The sequence below is a fragment of the Abramis brama genome (assembly GCF_963993115.1).
Source record: "Abramis brama genome assembly, chromosome: 12".
Taxonomy (NCBI): domain Eukaryota; kingdom Metazoa; phylum Chordata; class Actinopteri; order Cypriniformes; family Leuciscidae; genus Abramis; species Abramis brama.
In genome coordinates, this window is record NC_139974.1 from 30264738 (window position 1) to 30284303 (window position 19566).

Consider the following 19566-nt stretch of genomic DNA (forward strand, 5'->3'; position numbering starts at 1 on the left):
TGACAATCTTTAGCTGCTTTTCCACCGTCAGTCAAATCCATTCTCGTTCCATTCTCAGTCAAATCCATAACCGTTCCTTTCCGCCCCAACCGGTACAGATTAGGGGTGGGCGATATAGCCTCAAAATTATATCACAATATTTCAAGAATATTTGCGATAATGATATTTATGACGATATAAAAAAAATGTAGACATTTTTTTTATTACATTTATCTCACCTAAATGTTTGCTCACTCATTGTGTTTTTACAATTGGGTAATTTTGTTTTTAAGAGTTTACACAACACAAGGAAGCTTGATTTCAATCTTTGAATTAAATTGAAAAAAGTAGCAAAAAATATATACAAAATAATAAAGATACAAATAAAGAGAAAAGTTTTTGGGTAGGTCTAACACTATTCAGAAATACTACAGAAACTGAATAAGGTAATCAAATGTAAAATAACACTAGTCCTGAGTCCTGACTAAATTAAATACATAGGCTATTAATTCTGATTCCTTACAATGAAAGCTATCTTTTGTTGTTTTGATGACAACATTAATGACAGACACATGGCTGCTGTCACTTTTAGAGCTAGTGCCCGGATCCATTACTGTTTTACTGTCTGTCACACTGTCACACGCGTTTTATGCTTATTTCAGACATAACCGACTGTTTACGAATATAGGCTACTAACCATGACCGGAATTTTTACACAATTTTGCGTGTTTTTTTCCCCCTTTAAAGCGATATAATCCGCGAAAAAGAACTTTTGTTACTCGCGAGCTGTTTGTGAGACGGCTTTAACGTTACTGTATGTATCCACGCAGAGTAGGCTAAACATCTCTCAGAGAACGTGCGAAAGTACCGAATAGCTTAAAATCGCAAATGTTTAAACTGATAAGACTTAAAAAGAAGTGAAAATGATAAACTTTAGTTACGATGCAAGTGACAAAAGACAATTCCGTCATGTCCTGACTGCTAAACACAAGAGTGTGGTATCGACGATTGACTTGTGCAACCCATTTTGAGAGCGAGAGAGAGAAGACGCGGCGCCGCTGAACACTCACCACGCGGTTGGTAAAATCAATGTTTGCGGGGGAATTTCCCGCATTATAAGTGGTAGACCTTCGGGAATTATTAAAATACTATTGAAGTAGCTCCTTTTTAGGTACTAAATCGTCATTGGAGGCTGACTTGCTGCTCTCGCGCTCAGACAGGTGTTGTTGTTGTGCGTGCTAGGGAACGTAATGCGCCATACGTCATTGCGTCGCTATAATCAGTGATATCGCGATATGACACTTTTTTATCATGTAAAAATGTATACCGGTATTATCGTGGACGGTATGATATGGCACACCCCTAGTACAGATATGGTTTCACTTTCCATTGATAACGGAGCTCTTTGGCCAAACTTGCTGAGAATTCTGGGCCGAGAATGGTTTGTAATTGTGCCGTAAGTGGAAACATAACTGGAACTATTCCTTGCCATTCTTTCAGCCTGACTTAGGAAAACAGGTAAAGTTTGTTATTGTTCTGCAAACATTACCTGTCCCCGGCCACTGATGAAATGGAGCCGGTGTGAAACCAGTTTTTCCAGCTTCTACACTAAAAATGCATTGAATCGGGCATTGGATCAGTCTTCAGCACCATGATGGTGGACAAGGGGGTATGATAGATTGGGAGAAAATCTCTTTGGAAACTTCATTTGCCCGCAGGATTAACCTTTTCTTGCCCACGGGCAACTAAAGTTGCCATCTGTAAATATATTTTGGGAGACTACAAATAAAGTTTTATTAAAAACAACTAGGAAAATGTTAGGAACCTTAGGAATCTGGAGAATGTATCATGTGGTGGTGTATCAAGGATGCATTAAATTAAAATTAAAAGGATGCATCAGTAAAACCATTCCTAATTTCACACACACACACACACACACACACAGAGAGAAAACAAAATCTATTTAGAATAAACACTGTTCTTTTGAACTTTTAATTAATCAAAGAATCCTGAATGAAAAAAAATGTATCACGATTTTCACAAAAATATTAAGCAGCATAACTGTTTTTAACAAAATCTTGAGCAGCAAATTAACATATTAGAAGGATTTCTGAAGGATCATGTGACACATGGTGACTGGATTAATGATGCTGAAAATTCAGCTTTGCATCACAGGAATAAAAAAAAAAGATTTTTTTATTATTATTATTGTAACAATATTTCAGAAAATTACTGTTTTACTGTATTTTCATCAAATAAATGAAGCCTTTGTGAGTGTAAGAGACTACATTAGAAAACATTAATGAACCTTACCGACCTTTTTACCAACTTTTGAATGCTAGTGTAGCCTACGAGCAACTAAAGGCATAATTTAATAAATGGGATTCCAAATGGGAATGAAAAAGAGAAAATTGGAAAATTGGAGTATTGAAATAAACAATAAGAATGACACAATAACCACTTCTGAATGATGAGAATAAGGCCGAGAATGGAGATGAAGGTATCTCTCATTACTTACTTATCTCTCATTATCTCTCATTATCTCTCATTACTTATTACTTGCTCTTGGCATGAGAGACAATGCTCTTCACCCCAGAATCTTTCAAACACTGTCCTTTCACTCTCTCACAAACACACACACACACACACACACACACACACACACACACCGCCATATACAAGTAAGGGTTACTGCTCTGTTCATTTGCCATTAATTAGATTTAGCCTTTGTCAACCAAAATCGAGCTTATCTCTCTGCCCAGAAAGTCCACAGCGCGGTCGTCAAAGCACACTGGGGTTTTTTTTTTCAGAGCGTTCGGGCTAAAAAGCCACGGCTCCATCATTTAAATGCTTGCCTTTTCTCTCCGTCGCCCCTCCATTTTGTTTCTTTGTGCTTCGGATGGAAAGGGAGGCTGTGTTTCATGCGCACCCCGAGCTGTGTTAAAGCAGTGTGTCAGCACTGTTTTCCTCTCATAAATAGCCCTGTCTATTCTTTACAATATCTTCATCATTGTGCATCTAATAGGGTGTTATTATGAGCAGACAAAATAAGCGACAGCTGGGTGTGAATGTGTGCGCATGGGTTTAGTATGGGGGGAGAATCAGTGCGTTTCAGTAGGGCAGAGCAGGCCCACTGGCAGTGCAGCTGCAGCATTACTGGGTCAGTGTGCCATCATGTTATTCGGCATCACTCTCTCTCTCTCTCTCTCTCTCTCTCTCTCTCTCTCTCTCTCTCTCTTTCTCTCTCTCTCTCTCTCTCTCTCTCTCTCTCTCTCTCTCTCTCACCCTCCCTCCCTCGTGCTTTCATGTTGGACATCACCCTTAAAAAATGCCAAGCAGTCAAACACTGCGCACTGTGGTCAGCGGGAGTGCTTTCTTTTTTCTGTCCGTGAAGGTGTCTGTAACCCCCAGCGTTTAATGTGGAAGTTAGATAGAACAGGCTGGTTTGATTCATATTTATTTCACCATTGAAAATGTAAAATTGAATTTTTTTATGGAATATTGCAGTGTTTATTATAAATGATTTATTTGTGCACATCTTTATTTATTTTTTAGCCATGTGCCCTCATGATCTTTAATCAAAATAGCTTACCCTCCCTCTTGCAACAACATCTCTTTTACTGCCGTGAGGGCGGGACAACCTGTCACTCACATGAGATCACAGCAATAGAGTGCAACAGTCAGATTCATTTTCTCTATTAGGAATTGATTTTGAACAATAACTTATAAACCTTTAAAGACAAACCTACTGTAATACCTTGTTTACACCGGACGCGAGTGGCGCAAAGTGATGCGACTAAAAACAATAAAACTTATTATAAACTGTGAATCTGTCTACACTGGATGTGGCGCAACGCGAGCGACAAATCTCCGACAGTAAACTGATGCCACATTTAATTTATGACATACTGACATGAAGGACAAATGCTTTGCAAGGGATGCTTTCTCGCGTCCAGTGTAGACAGCCTTTAGCTGATGCGGCACGACGCGACACGAGCGACTACGGCCATGTCCAGTGTAGACGGTGTAAGCTACAAGGTTGTTAATCCATGGTATTTGCTTCTGATGAAGCCTCCAGTCCACATCATTTCAGCTTATTTTAGAAAATAATCGTTTAACAGTGGAATTCCTAGTGAAAATGACATTACCCATGATGCTGTACAGAAAATTACACCAATCAGAGAGCCGAAAAAAGCGAAACGCTCCTAAATAGCTCTTTAACTCCGCCCACTCCCATGAAGCACTGCAAATTATATAATTGAGTCAATCTCTCTACGCTCTCAAAATACTGAAATGTTTGTATATATATCCATATTTTGCAATAAACTTAAAATATATTGGTTTTTATACATAACGTTTGTGAATGTTTTTAATTCGATTATGCAGTTCGCAATGCTTCGTGGGATTGTAGTTCTTTCCCTCATTAAAGCTGTTAAGTACACAGTCATGTACATTTGTCTTATGGTAAGATTTAAAAAAAATGTTTTGCTTCAAATTAAAGTTTGATGTGTTGTGATTCACCTCGTTGCTGATTCGGCTTGGTTCATTACTTATTACTCTTTACCGAAGATTTTTTTAAATCCCTATGGGAAAAATTAATGAAAACAATACTTCCGGAACCAGTGCCGCTGAGAGGGTGCTAATGCACTCCATTGCAAACCACAACAAACCAGTCAATGGATGGACAAAATCAAGTCCCATCCTCATTCGAGAAGTCGTTTCACTCTAGGGAAGAAAAGACTATAAAACGTCTGTTTCATTTTTACTTTAAAGAAAATACTTATAAATGTCATTCAATCAGTCGTTTTGTGAGATCCAGTGATAACAGAACAGCCTCTATATAGTGTAAGTGTTAGTGCTCCACACACGCCCACACATAAGATCACACACTCACAAATTGGGTAACACAATTCTGTTCACAGCCGTTAAACGATTAAGTGCTAGTGCAAATCCTTTTTGACACGTGAGCGCGCCACTGACCTTATTACTAATACTATGACAACAGCTGTAAACAGGCTTGTTTGTGTGAGCTGCTCAAATGCAGTACCCAAAACACACCGGGTAATCCAAACTTAAACAACAGGTTGACATGTTTAAAATGAATCAGTTTTGCAACCGAGATACTCTTACAAAAAAAAAAAGTAATGCATAATTTTATACATTATCACCAGTGAGAAAATGTGAGTAGTGCTTGACAATGTAAAAGTGTCCAGCATGATTGTGTGGGTGGTTGCTTGGGGCATTATGATGCTGTTGCTAAGGTGGTCTGGGTGTTGCTAAGTGGTTGCTATTGTTGCTGTGGTGTTGCTATGGTTGTCTGGGTGGTTGCTAAGGAATTACTAGGGTATTCTGGGTGGTTGCTAGGGCATTAACTGGTCCTGGGTAGCTGCTAAGGCTTTAATGACAGTATTTTGGGTGGTTGCTTGGGCATTACTATATGTTTCTAGGATGTTCTTAGTAGTTACTAAGGCATTAAGTCTGGTGTTCTGGGTGGTTGCTAGAGCAGGCATGACCAGAGTGATTCTATAGGTTGTTGTGGGTAGTTGGTACGGCGTTAGTAGTTTGTTTTGGGTGATTGCTAGGGCATGACTATGGAGATGCGGGCTGGATCTGGGCCGACACTATGTTGCGGTCTGGGTAGTCTAAATGCAAGATATGCACTGAGGATTAATAATCAGGGTTAAGCGGTTAATCAATAAGTTATGACGACAGTTCTTTTTACATTGCTTTAACTCATCAAAATAAGTGATGCGTTAGGGGCTGCGTTTACAGATTTATTAAACTCCTTTGGGGTCAAGCAAAACATCACTGGTCCCACTCATCGTCTTAATCATACGCTAGATTTAATTATATCACATGGAACCAATCCAACCGATATAGATATTATACCGCAAAGTGATGAAGTCACTGATCATTACATGGTCACTTGCATACTACGTACTGCTGAAATTAGTTTGTTTGAAACGTGAAATTCACGTTGCGCCACGTTATCGACCAGGCAGAACAATCCTTCCAACCACTACCTGATCTAACTCAGCTGATTAGTGAACCCAAACAAACAGATGTACTAGAGGAAATGACTAGCACTATGAGCACCATTTTCTCTAGTACATTAAACATTGTTGCACCAATTAGATTAAAAAAGGTTAGAGAGAAAACTAAAGCACCATGGTATAACAATACTATGCATGTTATCAAGAGAGAAACTCGTAATTTAGAGCGTAAATGGAAACAAACTAATTTAGAGGTCTTTAGAATCGCGTGGAAAGACAGTATGTCACGTTATAAAAAGGCCCTAAAAGCAGCCAGGGCTGAGCACCTCCGCAAACTAATAGAAAATAACCAAAATAATCCAAGGTTTTTATTTAACTCCGTGGCTAGACTAACAAATAAACAGACGTCACCTGAGCAAAATATTCCGTTACAGTTTAGCAGTAATGATTTTATGAATTTCTTCACTGAGAAAATAGAAAGCATCAGAAACACAATTGTAAATGTACAATCTTCAATCGCGCCTTATAATTCAGCCTCAATTATCGACCCTCAAGAAAAACTACAGCGCTTTACAACTATAGGACAGGAAGAGCTAAATAAACTTATCATTGCATCTAAACCAACAACATGTTTATTAGATCCAATACCAACTAAACTACTGAAAGAAGTGTTACCTGTAGTGGAAGAGCCTCTTCTCAATATTATTAACTCGTCTTTATCTTTAGGTCATGTTCCAAGAATATTCAAGTTCATCACGACCAGATGAAAACAATAAATTATCTAAATTGTGTTAAAGATATAAAATACTGGATGACGTGTAATTTTCTGCTATTAAATTCAGATAAAACGGAGGTATTACTTATTGGTCAAAAAAACTGCCCACAAAACCTCTTACAATACAACTTTACTTTAGAAGGATGTCCTGTTACTTTATCCACTACAGTAAAAGACCTGGGTGTTATATTAGACCGCAACTTGTCTTTTGAAAATCATATTTCATATGTTACAAGAACAGCCTTTTTCCACCTTAGAAACATTGCTAAGCTACGTAATATGCTATCAGTTTCTGATGCAGAAAAGTTAGTTCATGCATTCATGACCTCAAGACTAGATTACTGTAATGCTTTATTAGCTGGTTGTCCTGCATCCTCAATAAACAAGCTACAGTTAGTCCAAAATGCAGCTGCTAGAGTTCTTACTAGGTCAAGGAAATATAATCATATAACACCAATTCTATCATCTCTACATTGGTTACCTATAAAGTTCCGTATCAATTACAAAGTATTACTAATGACCTATAAAGCACTAAATGGTTTAGCTCCTGGGTATTTAACGGAACTTCTATCGCCCTACAATCCATCGCGCTCTTTAAGATCACTAAATTTGAGGCTTCTGGTCATTCCTAGGATATCTAAGTCCACTAAAGGAGGGAGGGCATTTTCATATTTAGCTCCTAAACTGTGGAATGGCCTTCCTGATATTGTTCGAGGCTCAGACTCACTGTCCCAGTTTAAAACTAGATTAAAGACGCATTTCTTTAGCCAAGCATTCACATAATACTTACCTTTTATACTACAGTTGAATCAGATTGAATGCATTATTGTTATGAACAGCAGCTACGCTAATTATTTCCCATCTGCTTTTCTGTTGTTATCTCGGGACGCTAGTCCCGAGGTAAATACAGATTGTCTGCTCCAGTTTGTATCCAGCCTCCCATGGAAACTACAGATGCCCCAACACCCGTGCAGAGACGACTCAACGCCTGTGAAGAGACGACTCGACGCTGGCGATATGTTTATGCCCTAAATTAATGCATGATTAATTAACTAACTGTATTTTTCTATGTACATTTCTGAAATGCACTTTCTGTAAAGCTGCTTTGAAACAATATGTATTGTGAAAAGCGCTATACAAATAAATTTGAATTGAATTGAATTGAATTCTAGTTCTACTGACTATAAGTAACTTTGCAAGTGCATGTCAACTTATTCCACTAACCCTTACCCCTTATTCTATTAACCCTACCCCTAACAGTCTACTAATACTTAACTAATACTCTAATGAGAGTTGTTGACATGTAGGTGTAACGTTTCTTATAGTCAACAGAATGTCTAAAGGGGACCGTCAAAATAAAGTGTAACCATGTAAAAAAAAAAAACAATTAATAAACAATAATAATTATAATCAATCATATCCATCTGACTTAATTTAACCTTAATTTAACTGGACATTTTGCTTATATTTGTAAAGTTAAAAAAAGAAACATTTGTTATGCAAACTGTCTTTCCTCAGATGTGTCTACTGATTGCTGATGTGTTTCCTATGATGGCTCATTCACTTCCTCATGTGCTTGTGTGTGTGGGTGAGTGTGTGTGTGTGGGGGGGGGAGCTCTACCCTACGCAGAAAAATAAAAATAACCTTTAGATACATGTGAGTAGATTTAGCCCACATCCTCACGTTTTTCTATTCCTCTCCCAAACCTAGTGTGGAGAGGAGAAACAGAACCAATATGGGGGAGAGGAGCAAAGCCATTAAAATGTGATGTTTTATTAACAAAGTTCGGGAGGAACACATTCAAATGATCTTCCCAATCTGTATGAGAGGAGGCCTATATATATATAACTAACTCACCTATGTTCCTCCACAGCTTTTTGTGCATCCCTCCACCACCCCGACTTGTCACTCTCGGCTGGTTCATCCCAGCCATGTAAACGGAGGGAGTACTCTGAGTTCGGACCACATTCCGAGCACGCCAAATACGCATACTCTTATATGATTATTTGTAAGTGTGAACTTGTGAAAAGAAGAAAGGGGATGGTCAAAATATGGACAAAGGTTCTGTTTTGGGTTTTTTTATAAAGGAAAGGGGATTTGGAAGGTGGTTGGCCCGTGCACATAAATCCATTCAGCCCACTGTCCATCAAAATGGCAGTGGCTGTAACACAGTGGCTGGCCTGCATGTTATCTCCCGACTCACCTGTGTCTGCATTGTGCTTCTTGTATCAATCTCTAGCCTTGGGCTATTCATGGCAGCGTCTGTACACAGGGAGAATCACAGTTCTCAGAATTGCACTGTTAATACAGTGGATTCATGTGATAGGTGAAACCAGAGATGTATGAGGTTTCTGAGAGAGAGAGAGAGAGAGAGAGAGAGAGAGAGAGAGAGAGAGAGAGAGAGAGAGGAGAAAGTCCCTAAAACACCTGACATTAACATGCAGCACATCCTGATTTTGCAGAGTTAGACATGTTCCTGAGTCAACATATTTTGTTGATCCTTGAAAAACATTCCTGTTCGAAAATGTATCCCTACCCCTAAACCTAACCCTACCCATAAGTTACCCCTAAAATCAGAGGGAAATGATAGGTGGATAACAGATCTGATTGGTTGATTGGAATGTTGTTCCAGGATCAACATAGATGTTGATCCAGGAACATGTTGCACTTGATGAAATCAGGTTATGCTTAACATGCATTTCGTATCTGGATAGTATATAGTTATTCTTTAGCACGGTTGCATTCCAAGGTACAATCTTACTTGCTTGGTTTCTCCCAAGGTTTTTTTTTTTCTTCTCCATTCTGTCACCTGATGGAGTTTTGGTTCCTTGCCATTTTCGCCTTTGTCGCCTTTGGCTTTTGGCTTGCTTAGGGACACTTAATATTCAACAATATTACTGATCTGCCTGCATTGGCACCATTATATGAGAACTGAACTGAGCTGGACGATGACATCACTGTTTTCTCCAGAGCGGCTAAATATATAAATTTACTAAATTAATAACTTTTTTACAACAAAGATAAACCATCACTGAATTTACTTCAGCTGGACTATATGACGTTATTTTCTTCTAGATCTGCTGTACAGCAGAAACAAACTTTGTTGCATTATTTTCCTGTTAAACTGCTATGAGACAATCTGTATTGTAAAAAGCATTATATAAATAAAGGTGACTTGACTTGCTCAACAAAATGTAAAACAATATCTAGGGGCTGTGTTGTATCACTAATAAGTAATAAGAATATTAAAACATTGAAATAATATTCTAAATAATATTAAAATAAAATGTTTTATTGAATATTAAAACCAATGACAGATCATTTAAAAATATATATAATATGGAATATTAAAAACATTGACATATCATTCGAAATAATCATTTAATTAATTTTAAAAACACTGACAAATAATTCAAAATAATAATTTAGCTTTGTTTAAAGATGGATAATTAAAATATATATATATAAAAATAAATATATAAATATCTGGTCTGTTGTGTTTCCCTATTCATTCCCATAAAGATACTACTATGTATTAGTGGAAAAAGGCCCCAGGAAAAAAATAGAGAAATTGCTAATTCCAGTGGGATAATTAATTGGATATGTTTATTAAATCACGTGATCAGACTGCAAGACCTACGTTTATGTTGTCTTTTTCACAATGGAAGATAAGAACAAAAAGGAACAAACCTGCAAGAACCAACTTAGTAAGTCTAAAAAACCATGACAACACAGTCTGACAGATAATGATTATTAGTAGCACAACCTCATCTTACTGGTCTAGTGACATGCACAACAAAATGTATTTTCTTTAGCTTATTTTGTGTAATAAGGTCAAAATCCATCCCTGACCACCTCTGAATGTACTTTCAGTGATTCGATCACGATGCGTTGTGATTTAGCTTTTAATGTAGTTAAATCCGATTATGATCCAATCACCAAAAACCAGGTGTGAAGGGGGCCAAAGAGCAGCAGCATGCGAAAGACATGCATCTGTTCACAATACACAGACAGCTTGAGCAGTGTCGTAATTCAATTCACAGTATCTCTCCTCCATGCGGTAAACAAACCATTTTTCTTATTTGGAGATTGCAGTAAGACAGATGCTCCAGTGTCTCCATGCAAAAGGACATGAGGACCATTCTGTGACTTGTTAGTGGTCAGGAGAATGTGTTATAGGTGGTAGATAATAACATTTAAATAACAAATCCACCGTTTTTTGCGATTTAAACAGCTGAGGAGGGGTCGGCCCTCGCGGAATGAGCGCGCAAATACGAATTAAACACTATTAGATGGTAAACAGTTGCCTCTAATGTAATATAGGACCTTCCGCTCAATGAATAGCTAGGTACTTACTGAGGCAGAAATGCCCGTGTAAATTTGATCTCACTCTGTTTAATGGCTAATTGGCATATTTGCTGGAATTTGCCCTCTGGAATTTCCCAGATACTGCTGATGCAGCCGTTGTGGGAAGGTTACACAAAAAGGGAAAGTAAAAGCAGAAGGGGTGATGTGATAAAGCGAAAGTGAAAGCCACGATCTGAGAGTAATGTTGAAATCATGAACTCATTCGAGGGATTCCCAGTGAATGTCATGGCACAAAAAAAGACCTTTTGGTTTTTACCACGTGCTATAGTTAGTTTGCAAACACAGGTGGCGTATCATCACGACTATGTGTGGGGACAGCAGGTGCTTTCCAGGGTCAATAATGCAGAACTAACAGTGGCCAAATGCTGGTACACTGAAAAACAACTGTGTTCCTCTGAAGGGAAGTAAAGGGAATGTTTGATGGATTAAAGTCCCATGTTTAGGGACTTTTCTGTTGGTGTTGGGGAAAAATCCTGGCTTAAAGGGATAGTTTTCTATTTCAAAGGAAATTGTCTTTCTTATGTTGAATACAAAAGGAGATATGAAAGAAAGAATGATCATGCTGATCTTTACCACTCACAAAAGCATATAGTGGCAACAGGCTGTTAAGCTCCAAAATAAAAGTTTTAGAAAGCACAAATACCAAATTCTGCAGTCATACGATAGTTTTGAGTAAGAGAACCACAATAAAATGTATGCATCATTTATTCACTCTCATGTTGTTTCAAACCTGTATGAGTTTCTTCTGTAGAACAAAAAAATTCTGAAGAATGTTTTTGTGCATACAATGTAAGTCAATGGGGTCCAAAACAACATTGGACCTAACTGACTTTCATTGAATGAAAAAAAAATTGGAATGAAATATAGGTAAACTTTTCCTTTCGTCCTTGCACTTCTGTATATTCAAACTGATTGACTATGAAACTCAATAGTCAATCAGACTCTTTAACTAAAAGTATGTTTTAACTGCATCAAGACGTGGAGAGTGAGAAGCTGCGCATAGGGCAGCATGCATTGCGGTTCGCTAAGCGGTTTGCAGACCAGATAGTTTATTATTGTGACATGCCAGTCAGGCCTTATGCAAAACATCTAAGAAAACGTCCCCGAGCTGAGTGACCTTTTGGCCTATTGACCCTCCAGCACATTAAGGCTCAAAGCTAAAGTCAAGATTATTTTCTTGCCTTCATCTTTGCCCGAGTTGAACATCTGTCTCTTAAAAAGCAATGCCATATGCTGCCATTGTCTCGGGAGATTCTTATCTCGTCTTACTGATCGATGACGACGGCCAGATTAAAGCAGCAGACATGTTTTGGATAATAGCAGTGTGCGTTTAATGAGCTAAAAGTCACCTCTAGTGTGGAAACTCACGAAAAACGAAAAAAATACTACATGGCACTGGCAGCAGGTCTTTTGTAACACAGAAATTTTCACAGCCGGCAATACTGTTTAGTCAAAGCTTTCGGTTAATAGGAAGAGGAAAAAGGAATGTTTGTGTAAAGTTGCCGATGTGTGAAACTGTATTGAGTGAGTAATTTGTGATAAATCGATTTATTAAGCAATACAATATAACATCTCTCTTTTTCTGGCTCTCTCACTCTCTCTCTCTCTCCCTACCCTCCCCTCATCCCAGCTTGTGATGCTCATCAGTTGCCTTCTGAATGGAGAACAATAGGGCCTTTTGAGGATATAAATCTCACTCTGTGTTCAGGCATGAAATCTGGGCAACCAAACAAAAAGGGCCATTGAGTGTTGCGAAGAAAAAAACAAGAAAGAGATAAGATGCCCCACGTTGAGTATAGCAGAAACCAGTCAACTGCCCCTAGGCCGTATCTTAGAGAGAGAGAGAGAGAGAGAGAGAGAGAGAGATATGCTATTAAGAATCAGAAATAGATAGAGTTTGGAGTGGGTCACGCACCTCCCCTTGATGTCCTCCCCCGTGCACTCACTTCCATCAGGGGGAAGTTTGCTCAGAAGACACCGGAGCAATAACATGTGCTGACTTCTCTTCCAGACAGCTGAGTTTAAAGTTTAAAAGTGCACTCTGTCTCAAAGTTCTCGCCTCTCACACCCTGAGGAGGCCGGTGTTTTCTGCTGAGTCATGCAGTCCTGTCGGTGGTCCTACACAAAATAACATAACCTATATAATTATCATGGCTCGAATCGATCACACGCTAGAGCTCACATGATCCTGAGAGCATGCTGTTGTTTAGCCGATGTCAATGCATGGCACACACAGACATGTTTATCTGACCATCTAGTGGCATCTCTTTCTCAAATTCCAGATGCAGAGAAAAATTTTAAGCTCAATTATAAGCTCAGCTATGTGGACAGAATGGCATTATATTCATTATTTATTTGTGGTGATTCAGCTTCTAATCTAACAAAATTGTAAATATTTGAATGTTTTTATTTAGCTATTAAGTTTCCTAAATAGTTTCAAGGTCCATCCTTCCTTGTGACTCCCAAGAGTGAGAGAGCGTTCAGTTGTTTCTGTAGCATCTTGGAATGAAACTTTAGAAGCAAAAAAAAATGTGTTAAAGATTAATTTCTATGAATTAATTGATTCAAAACTCTGATAGAATGACAAATTGTCATCACTCAAGAATTTAACATCATCCTGTGCCACTGTTCATATATATATTCTTTTAAATAAATTAAATGTTATGTACATTAAAAAGTGTATGGTCAGTGAGTTTTTTATTTCAATCAAATTGATTAAAGGTGAGAGTTAAGGCATTGATAATGTTACAAAATTTTCTCTTTCAAATAAATGCTGTTCTTTGGAACTTTACTTTCTGTTCATCAAAGATTAAAAAAAAACTATCGCGGTTCCCATAAAAATATTAAGCAGCACAACTTTTTGACATCAAATCAGCACCAAATCAGCATGTTAGAATGATTTCTGAAAGATCATGTAATGCTGAAGACTGGAGTAATGATGCTGAAAATTCAAATTTGCCAACAGGAATAAATTACATTTTAAAAATAAATTAAAACAGAAAACAGTTATTTTAATTTGTAATAATATTTCACAATATTACTGTTTTTACTGGATTTTTGACCCAATAAATGCAGCCTTGGTGAACATAAATCTTACACCCCAAACTTTTGTAAATTAAATAAAAATTGTATTTAAGAGATTAAAATTAATAGAGATTAATTGCTGTTCATTACTATGTATTGCTCTGTTGGTGCATATAAATTAAAATAATTAAATAAAATGTTTCCCTGTGGGTTTCCTTTACTGAAAGACAATAAACATGCCTTAATTGTGATTTAGTTCTTACATGAAACATGAAACGAAAGATTGAGATATTGCCACTGAGATGGGCAGCAAATCAGCTCAGAAGCCTTTTAAAGGCACCAAGGGGGGATCTGGAAAACTCAGAGGAATGTGAACTCTGCTCACTTGACCTTAAGGTCACAGTGGTAACCACTGAGCCTATACCAGAAAACTCTGCTTTAGTTGGGAACAATTCTATGAGGCTTGAATGTGTCATTTATTCTTTCCTTGGCAGATTTCCCCCAGCTTTCACTGCACTGGACTCTGTAAAGTCAGCATCTAGTTTCAGTTGAGTCCATAATGCTGTAGGGCGATCAACCCCCACATTCACACCATCACCATCCTCCTCTCTCGCTCCCTGCTGTGGCCAAAACAGTCACAGAGCTGAACAGTGACTGAGACTAGTTCTCACCTGCCCTGCCCGGTCTGATGTCCCTATCATTGGCATATCAGCACACCTATTGACATTCATGTGCGAGATGTTGCTCCTGCAGGAGCTATTTGTTGTCTGGCCATACAGCTCCACAGGGATTAAAACACCAAGCCAAAGAAGACTCTCTGCTGGATGGAACTTGTGAACTGTAGGCCTCACTGTGGAGGACGCTGGCCATTTACTCTTCCCTCTAACTTTCGAAATGATCTGGCGACAATAAAGGCCTTTCAGCCATTGGGAAAGGGGAAAGCGAGAGTCTGACGCATGGATGATGAGGTGATGTGTCCTGACCCGTCATCAAGAAAATGAACCACATCACAAAAGCTCCGGGCACAAGAAAACTCCCCCTCCTCTCCATCACACCCATCCCCCAACTCTCTCCCTGGAGAAAAAAGAGGAGACTGTTTCAATATATGAGCTTATTCATTACATTCTCTCATCTGACACACACAAAACGTATTCTGCCCCGTTCCCCCTCCCTGAGGTTCTGAGAAAGTGGCGAGATGCATGCGGTGAAACATTCTTCATGAGCGATTGCATGCCTTGCATTCCTCCACAAACAGTTTAGACTTTATGTCATTTGACAAGGCCGAAGAGAAAAAAAATGAGGGCTACGTGAAGAAGGAAAAGGAGAATGAAAAAAAAAGGGATAAAGATTTATGTTGTATATATTATATCTCAGGGAATCCTTGGTTGCACTTTGAAAAGATCTGATCATCAATATAAAACTGTGAGAACCAATAAAACAGTGTTTCTCAACTGACGGTTTGCTGCCCAAATGGGTCACAGGTCTGTTCTCATGCTAAATGCACATAATAAAATGCAACTAACCATAAAATCGTATATAGATAGGATCGTAAAATAAATCGGCTTATCAACTTTTCAAAGGGAGGAGATATTTCTTGCCATATCTGTTCGTAATGCCAAAGGTTAAGTCCAATCAGACTTTATGGTTTGGTGCAGACTTTATAGTCTGGTGCAGATTCATCTGTCACTTATTAATGTGGCTAATACTAAAACATAGTTTGGCCTTTGTTCCATGTTTACCAGGCTGGTAAATCACACTTTTGCTGTTGTTTATGCACACTTATGCCTATGTCATATTAATATATTTGTTTATTGTTATGCAGAAAATAAATATATAAATAAATATCAATGTTTCAAGCAAAAATCATTTTTGTTATGCATTGATTTCTGATTCAACACTGTAACGTGTACCGTTTTTAGTACCACCACATATAAATGTTGTTCATATTGCCATTATACACATTAGCAGAATGTAAAATATACAATATAGTAATCTGTTAATTCATTTCTAGAGTACACACACATTAGCTATTTACCATGAACAGTTTAATGAAGCGTACAGGTTGTTTATCAGAGAAGTGGGTAAAAGTATGTACTTATATTAATCACTAAATGGCACTGTTGTTTTGAGAACAGTGAGTCGAGTATATTGGACTACAGAGTACATTCACCACGGACATGTCATTAATGCTTTAGTTCTAGTGTGAGGGTGAATGGGTTCAATTAAACTGAAACCCCATTGCTCTCAGTAAGCAGAGAATTCAACAAGTCATCCTGTTGGTTCCCTCTTCTTTACAGTTTGATGCCATTTTCTATTTCCATGGACATAAAGTGGAATCAAAAGAGGTGGGACATGGAGGGTTCAATAAGTGGGCGGGGCCGTGCCTCAGATTGGTTCGAGTTCCCGAGGCACGCCCATGGGCGGGGCTTTTGGTTATCTTGAAGCGCTGTGGAACTAGAACTGGTAGTAGTAGGTCGCCTTCGACGCTCACGGGTGGAAGACAGTGGATCATCTCAAGTTTTCCTTATAAAGGAAAAAAGAAAAAAAAAACTTTCCTCGCGCCTTTGGATGCACGTTACGCCATTTGGTCTGGATTATTCTTCCACCTACCTGAATTTGAGTTCTTTTTAATTTACTTTAAAACCACATTAAGCATAATGGGATCCCAGGCATCAAAGGGAGGAGTGGCTGTGGAGGGGAAAGCCGCCGCTGCTGACCCGGCTGCCGTCAAGACTAACGGACAGGTAATTCATCTCCCCATCTGCGACACACCCACATCTGACCAACAAGTGCTTCGGCGAGAGTTGCAAAACCACCGTCAGCCATTTAAGTATCACTCTGAGTGTGACGAAAAAGACGGTGATTTTAATGGGAGAACAACGGAATAGAAGAAGTTTACCATTTGTGCATTGTCTTATTTATCATTTCATGTCCCGTGGCAGTGGTAGGCGAGAAAACCGAACGGTTTCTTTCGAGAGAATCACATTATGCTATTTAAACACGGTTTCCTGTCTTGAGCTGAAAGCGGATTTTTTTTTTAACGTGTTCACGATTTATTTCTCCCGTTAAAGTCCGTTTCTAGCGCTTGGAGACGGTCGGTGTTGTTGCCATGCGATCTCCATTAATGCCAGTGTAGGAGGATGCTGCACGTATTCACTATGCATGGGTTAACAGCAGGGGGTTGCGATCAATCTGGAAAATGTGGTTGTAATTGGTATTTGAGTATATAGTTTTGTTTTTCAGATATTTTCATTTCAGTATTTTATACATTCTATTCGATACATTTTTGTGTTAGTTTATCATTTGTCCTTTTTTTTTTTTTCATTCAAAAAAAAAAAAAAATCTCGTGAGGTTATGTCGGGTTCTGCTTGCTTTTTTTCTATGAAGCGCGTGGAGTCTTAATTTGCAGACGCACGAGCTTTAAAGTCTAGACATCGAGACGAGAGTCCACACTTGGTCAAGCTTTTGAGGTTTTATGTGACAAAACGTCTTTCTTATCAATGAGTGTACTTATATTTTACGTTACTTTTTTAAATCGACGTTTGTAGTTATTCTATCGTCGATGGATAAATGGTGAATGAAACTCAATGAAATTCTCCATCGTGCTTCGCTCGATCTCAGTCTTTTGTTCCAAAGCTGCCGTCTCGTTTCGCATTGTGTGTGTTCGGTGTGGCTCTATCGCCCTCGCTCGGTGGTGTGCGGTACTGCAAGGCGTCACCTCGAAGACATGCATTATTTACGTGACGGGTCACTGATGTGTCGTCGACGATTGAGGGAATGCCCTGCTACATATGTGTACATTGTAGACCCATAGTGAATATTCAAACATATTGGTTTCTGTTGCATTAATTTTTAATGTCAATTTTGTTTTTCCTTTTCTCAGGAGAACGGCCACGTTAAGACCAATGGCGATGTGTCTGCCAAGGCAGAGGGAGACGCCGCCACCACTAATGGTTCTGCGGAGGCAGCCAAGGAATCTGAGCCTGGAGCCGGCGATGCCATCGAGCCCGCGCCCGCCGCCGAGGGAGAGCCCGCCAAACCAGAGGGCGAGGCCACCAAGGAGACCCCCAAGAAGAAGAAGAAGAAGTTCTCCCTGAAGAACTCCTTCAAATTCAAGGGCATCTCGCTGAAGAAGACCAAGAAGAGCGCTGAGGTGAAGGAAGAGGCTGCTCCCGCTGCTGCTCCGGCCACCGAAGAGAAGACAGAGGAGAACGGGGCGGCCGCTGAGGAGAAGAAGGAGGAGGAGGCCAAGGCCGAGGAGACACCCGCCCCCGCCGAGACCCCCAAGGCCGAGGAAACCGCAGCCAAGGCTGAGGAGCCTGCTGCCCCCAAGGAAGAGGCTGCTGCACCTGCTGCAGAGCCCACAAAACCAACAGAGGAGACCAGCTCAACACCTGCACCATCCGAACAGAAGGAGTGATTGTACTTCACAAAGGACTTTGTGAACTGTTTTTCCAAGAAAAAATATATATTTATATATATGTGTATATGTATACATATGTATATATACATGGATATATGTATATGTATATATACACATGTATGTGAAAAAAAGACTCCTCGTGCCACTTTCTTCAAGATTAATAACAAATGACAGACTAGATTCACTAGTTCACTTCCCTGATTATGGCTCAAAGATCTGGAATTCCGAGCGAAAGCCGAAACCTTTTGGAAGCAGGATGTCTGTGCAAGAGTGAGTTGAGGATGGAATCAAGGAAGAGCATCTTTCAAGCCCACCACCGAATAGATGCGACTATACTGATGAATTGTGCAAGATAAACATCACCACATATAATGACTGTTAAAAAAAAAAGGAAATCGAAAAAGACTTGCCAACTTTCTACATTCCTATATTTTAACCCAAATTTAAGTATTTTGTGGTGTATAGAGAACCATTTTAAATATCCAGAAGGCTTTGTCTCGTTTGTTTGAAATCGCATTTTAATTTTCATCTTGGCTTTAAAAAAAACAAAAAAAACAAAATAAAAACACATTTGAGCTTGCTATGTTCACATTTGAAGTTTTAAAAGAAGCAGAGTTGTTATGTGTTAAATGTGAGCCTTGATCTGCTTTTTGGTCTCTGTAAATACATTTGACCAATTTTGTTCTTTATTTTGCTAATGTTTAAAGATGTTACTGGTTTTATTGTAAAGTTGATAATGGTAAATAAATGTTGGTTACCTACAGATGTTCACTTTGTGTTTGTCCTTCTTCACAGTGGCTATGTTTTTACAGAAATCACTCATGAGCCACTTAATACATTCAGACATGTAAAATGAATCCACTTTGGGAAAATAGAAAACCTCATACTGACCGTTCCGTTCCATATGAAAACCTAATAAGTAATGTGGCCATGTTTAAATAACAGTATATGTAAAATCAATTTACTTTACTTCAAATTAAAGTATCTTGATATAAGACTGAGG

General features: G+C 38.8%; 1 protein-coding gene across 1 annotated transcript; it reads left to right on the forward strand.

Annotated features, from left to right (window-relative positions):
• The first annotated feature begins 16593 nt into the window (after window positions 1–16593).
• On the forward strand, window positions 16594–19326 carry marcksl1b (MARCKS-like 1b). Its single transcript, XM_084130075.1, has 2 exons — window positions 16594–16884; window positions 18024–19326. The coding sequence occupies exons 1-2, from the start codon at window positions 16798–16800 to the stop codon at window positions 18558–18560; spliced, it is 624 nt and encodes a 207-aa protein (XP_083986201.1). The 5' UTR covers window positions 16594–16797; the 3' UTR covers window positions 18561–19326.
• Window positions 19327–19566: the final 240 nt, after the last annotated feature.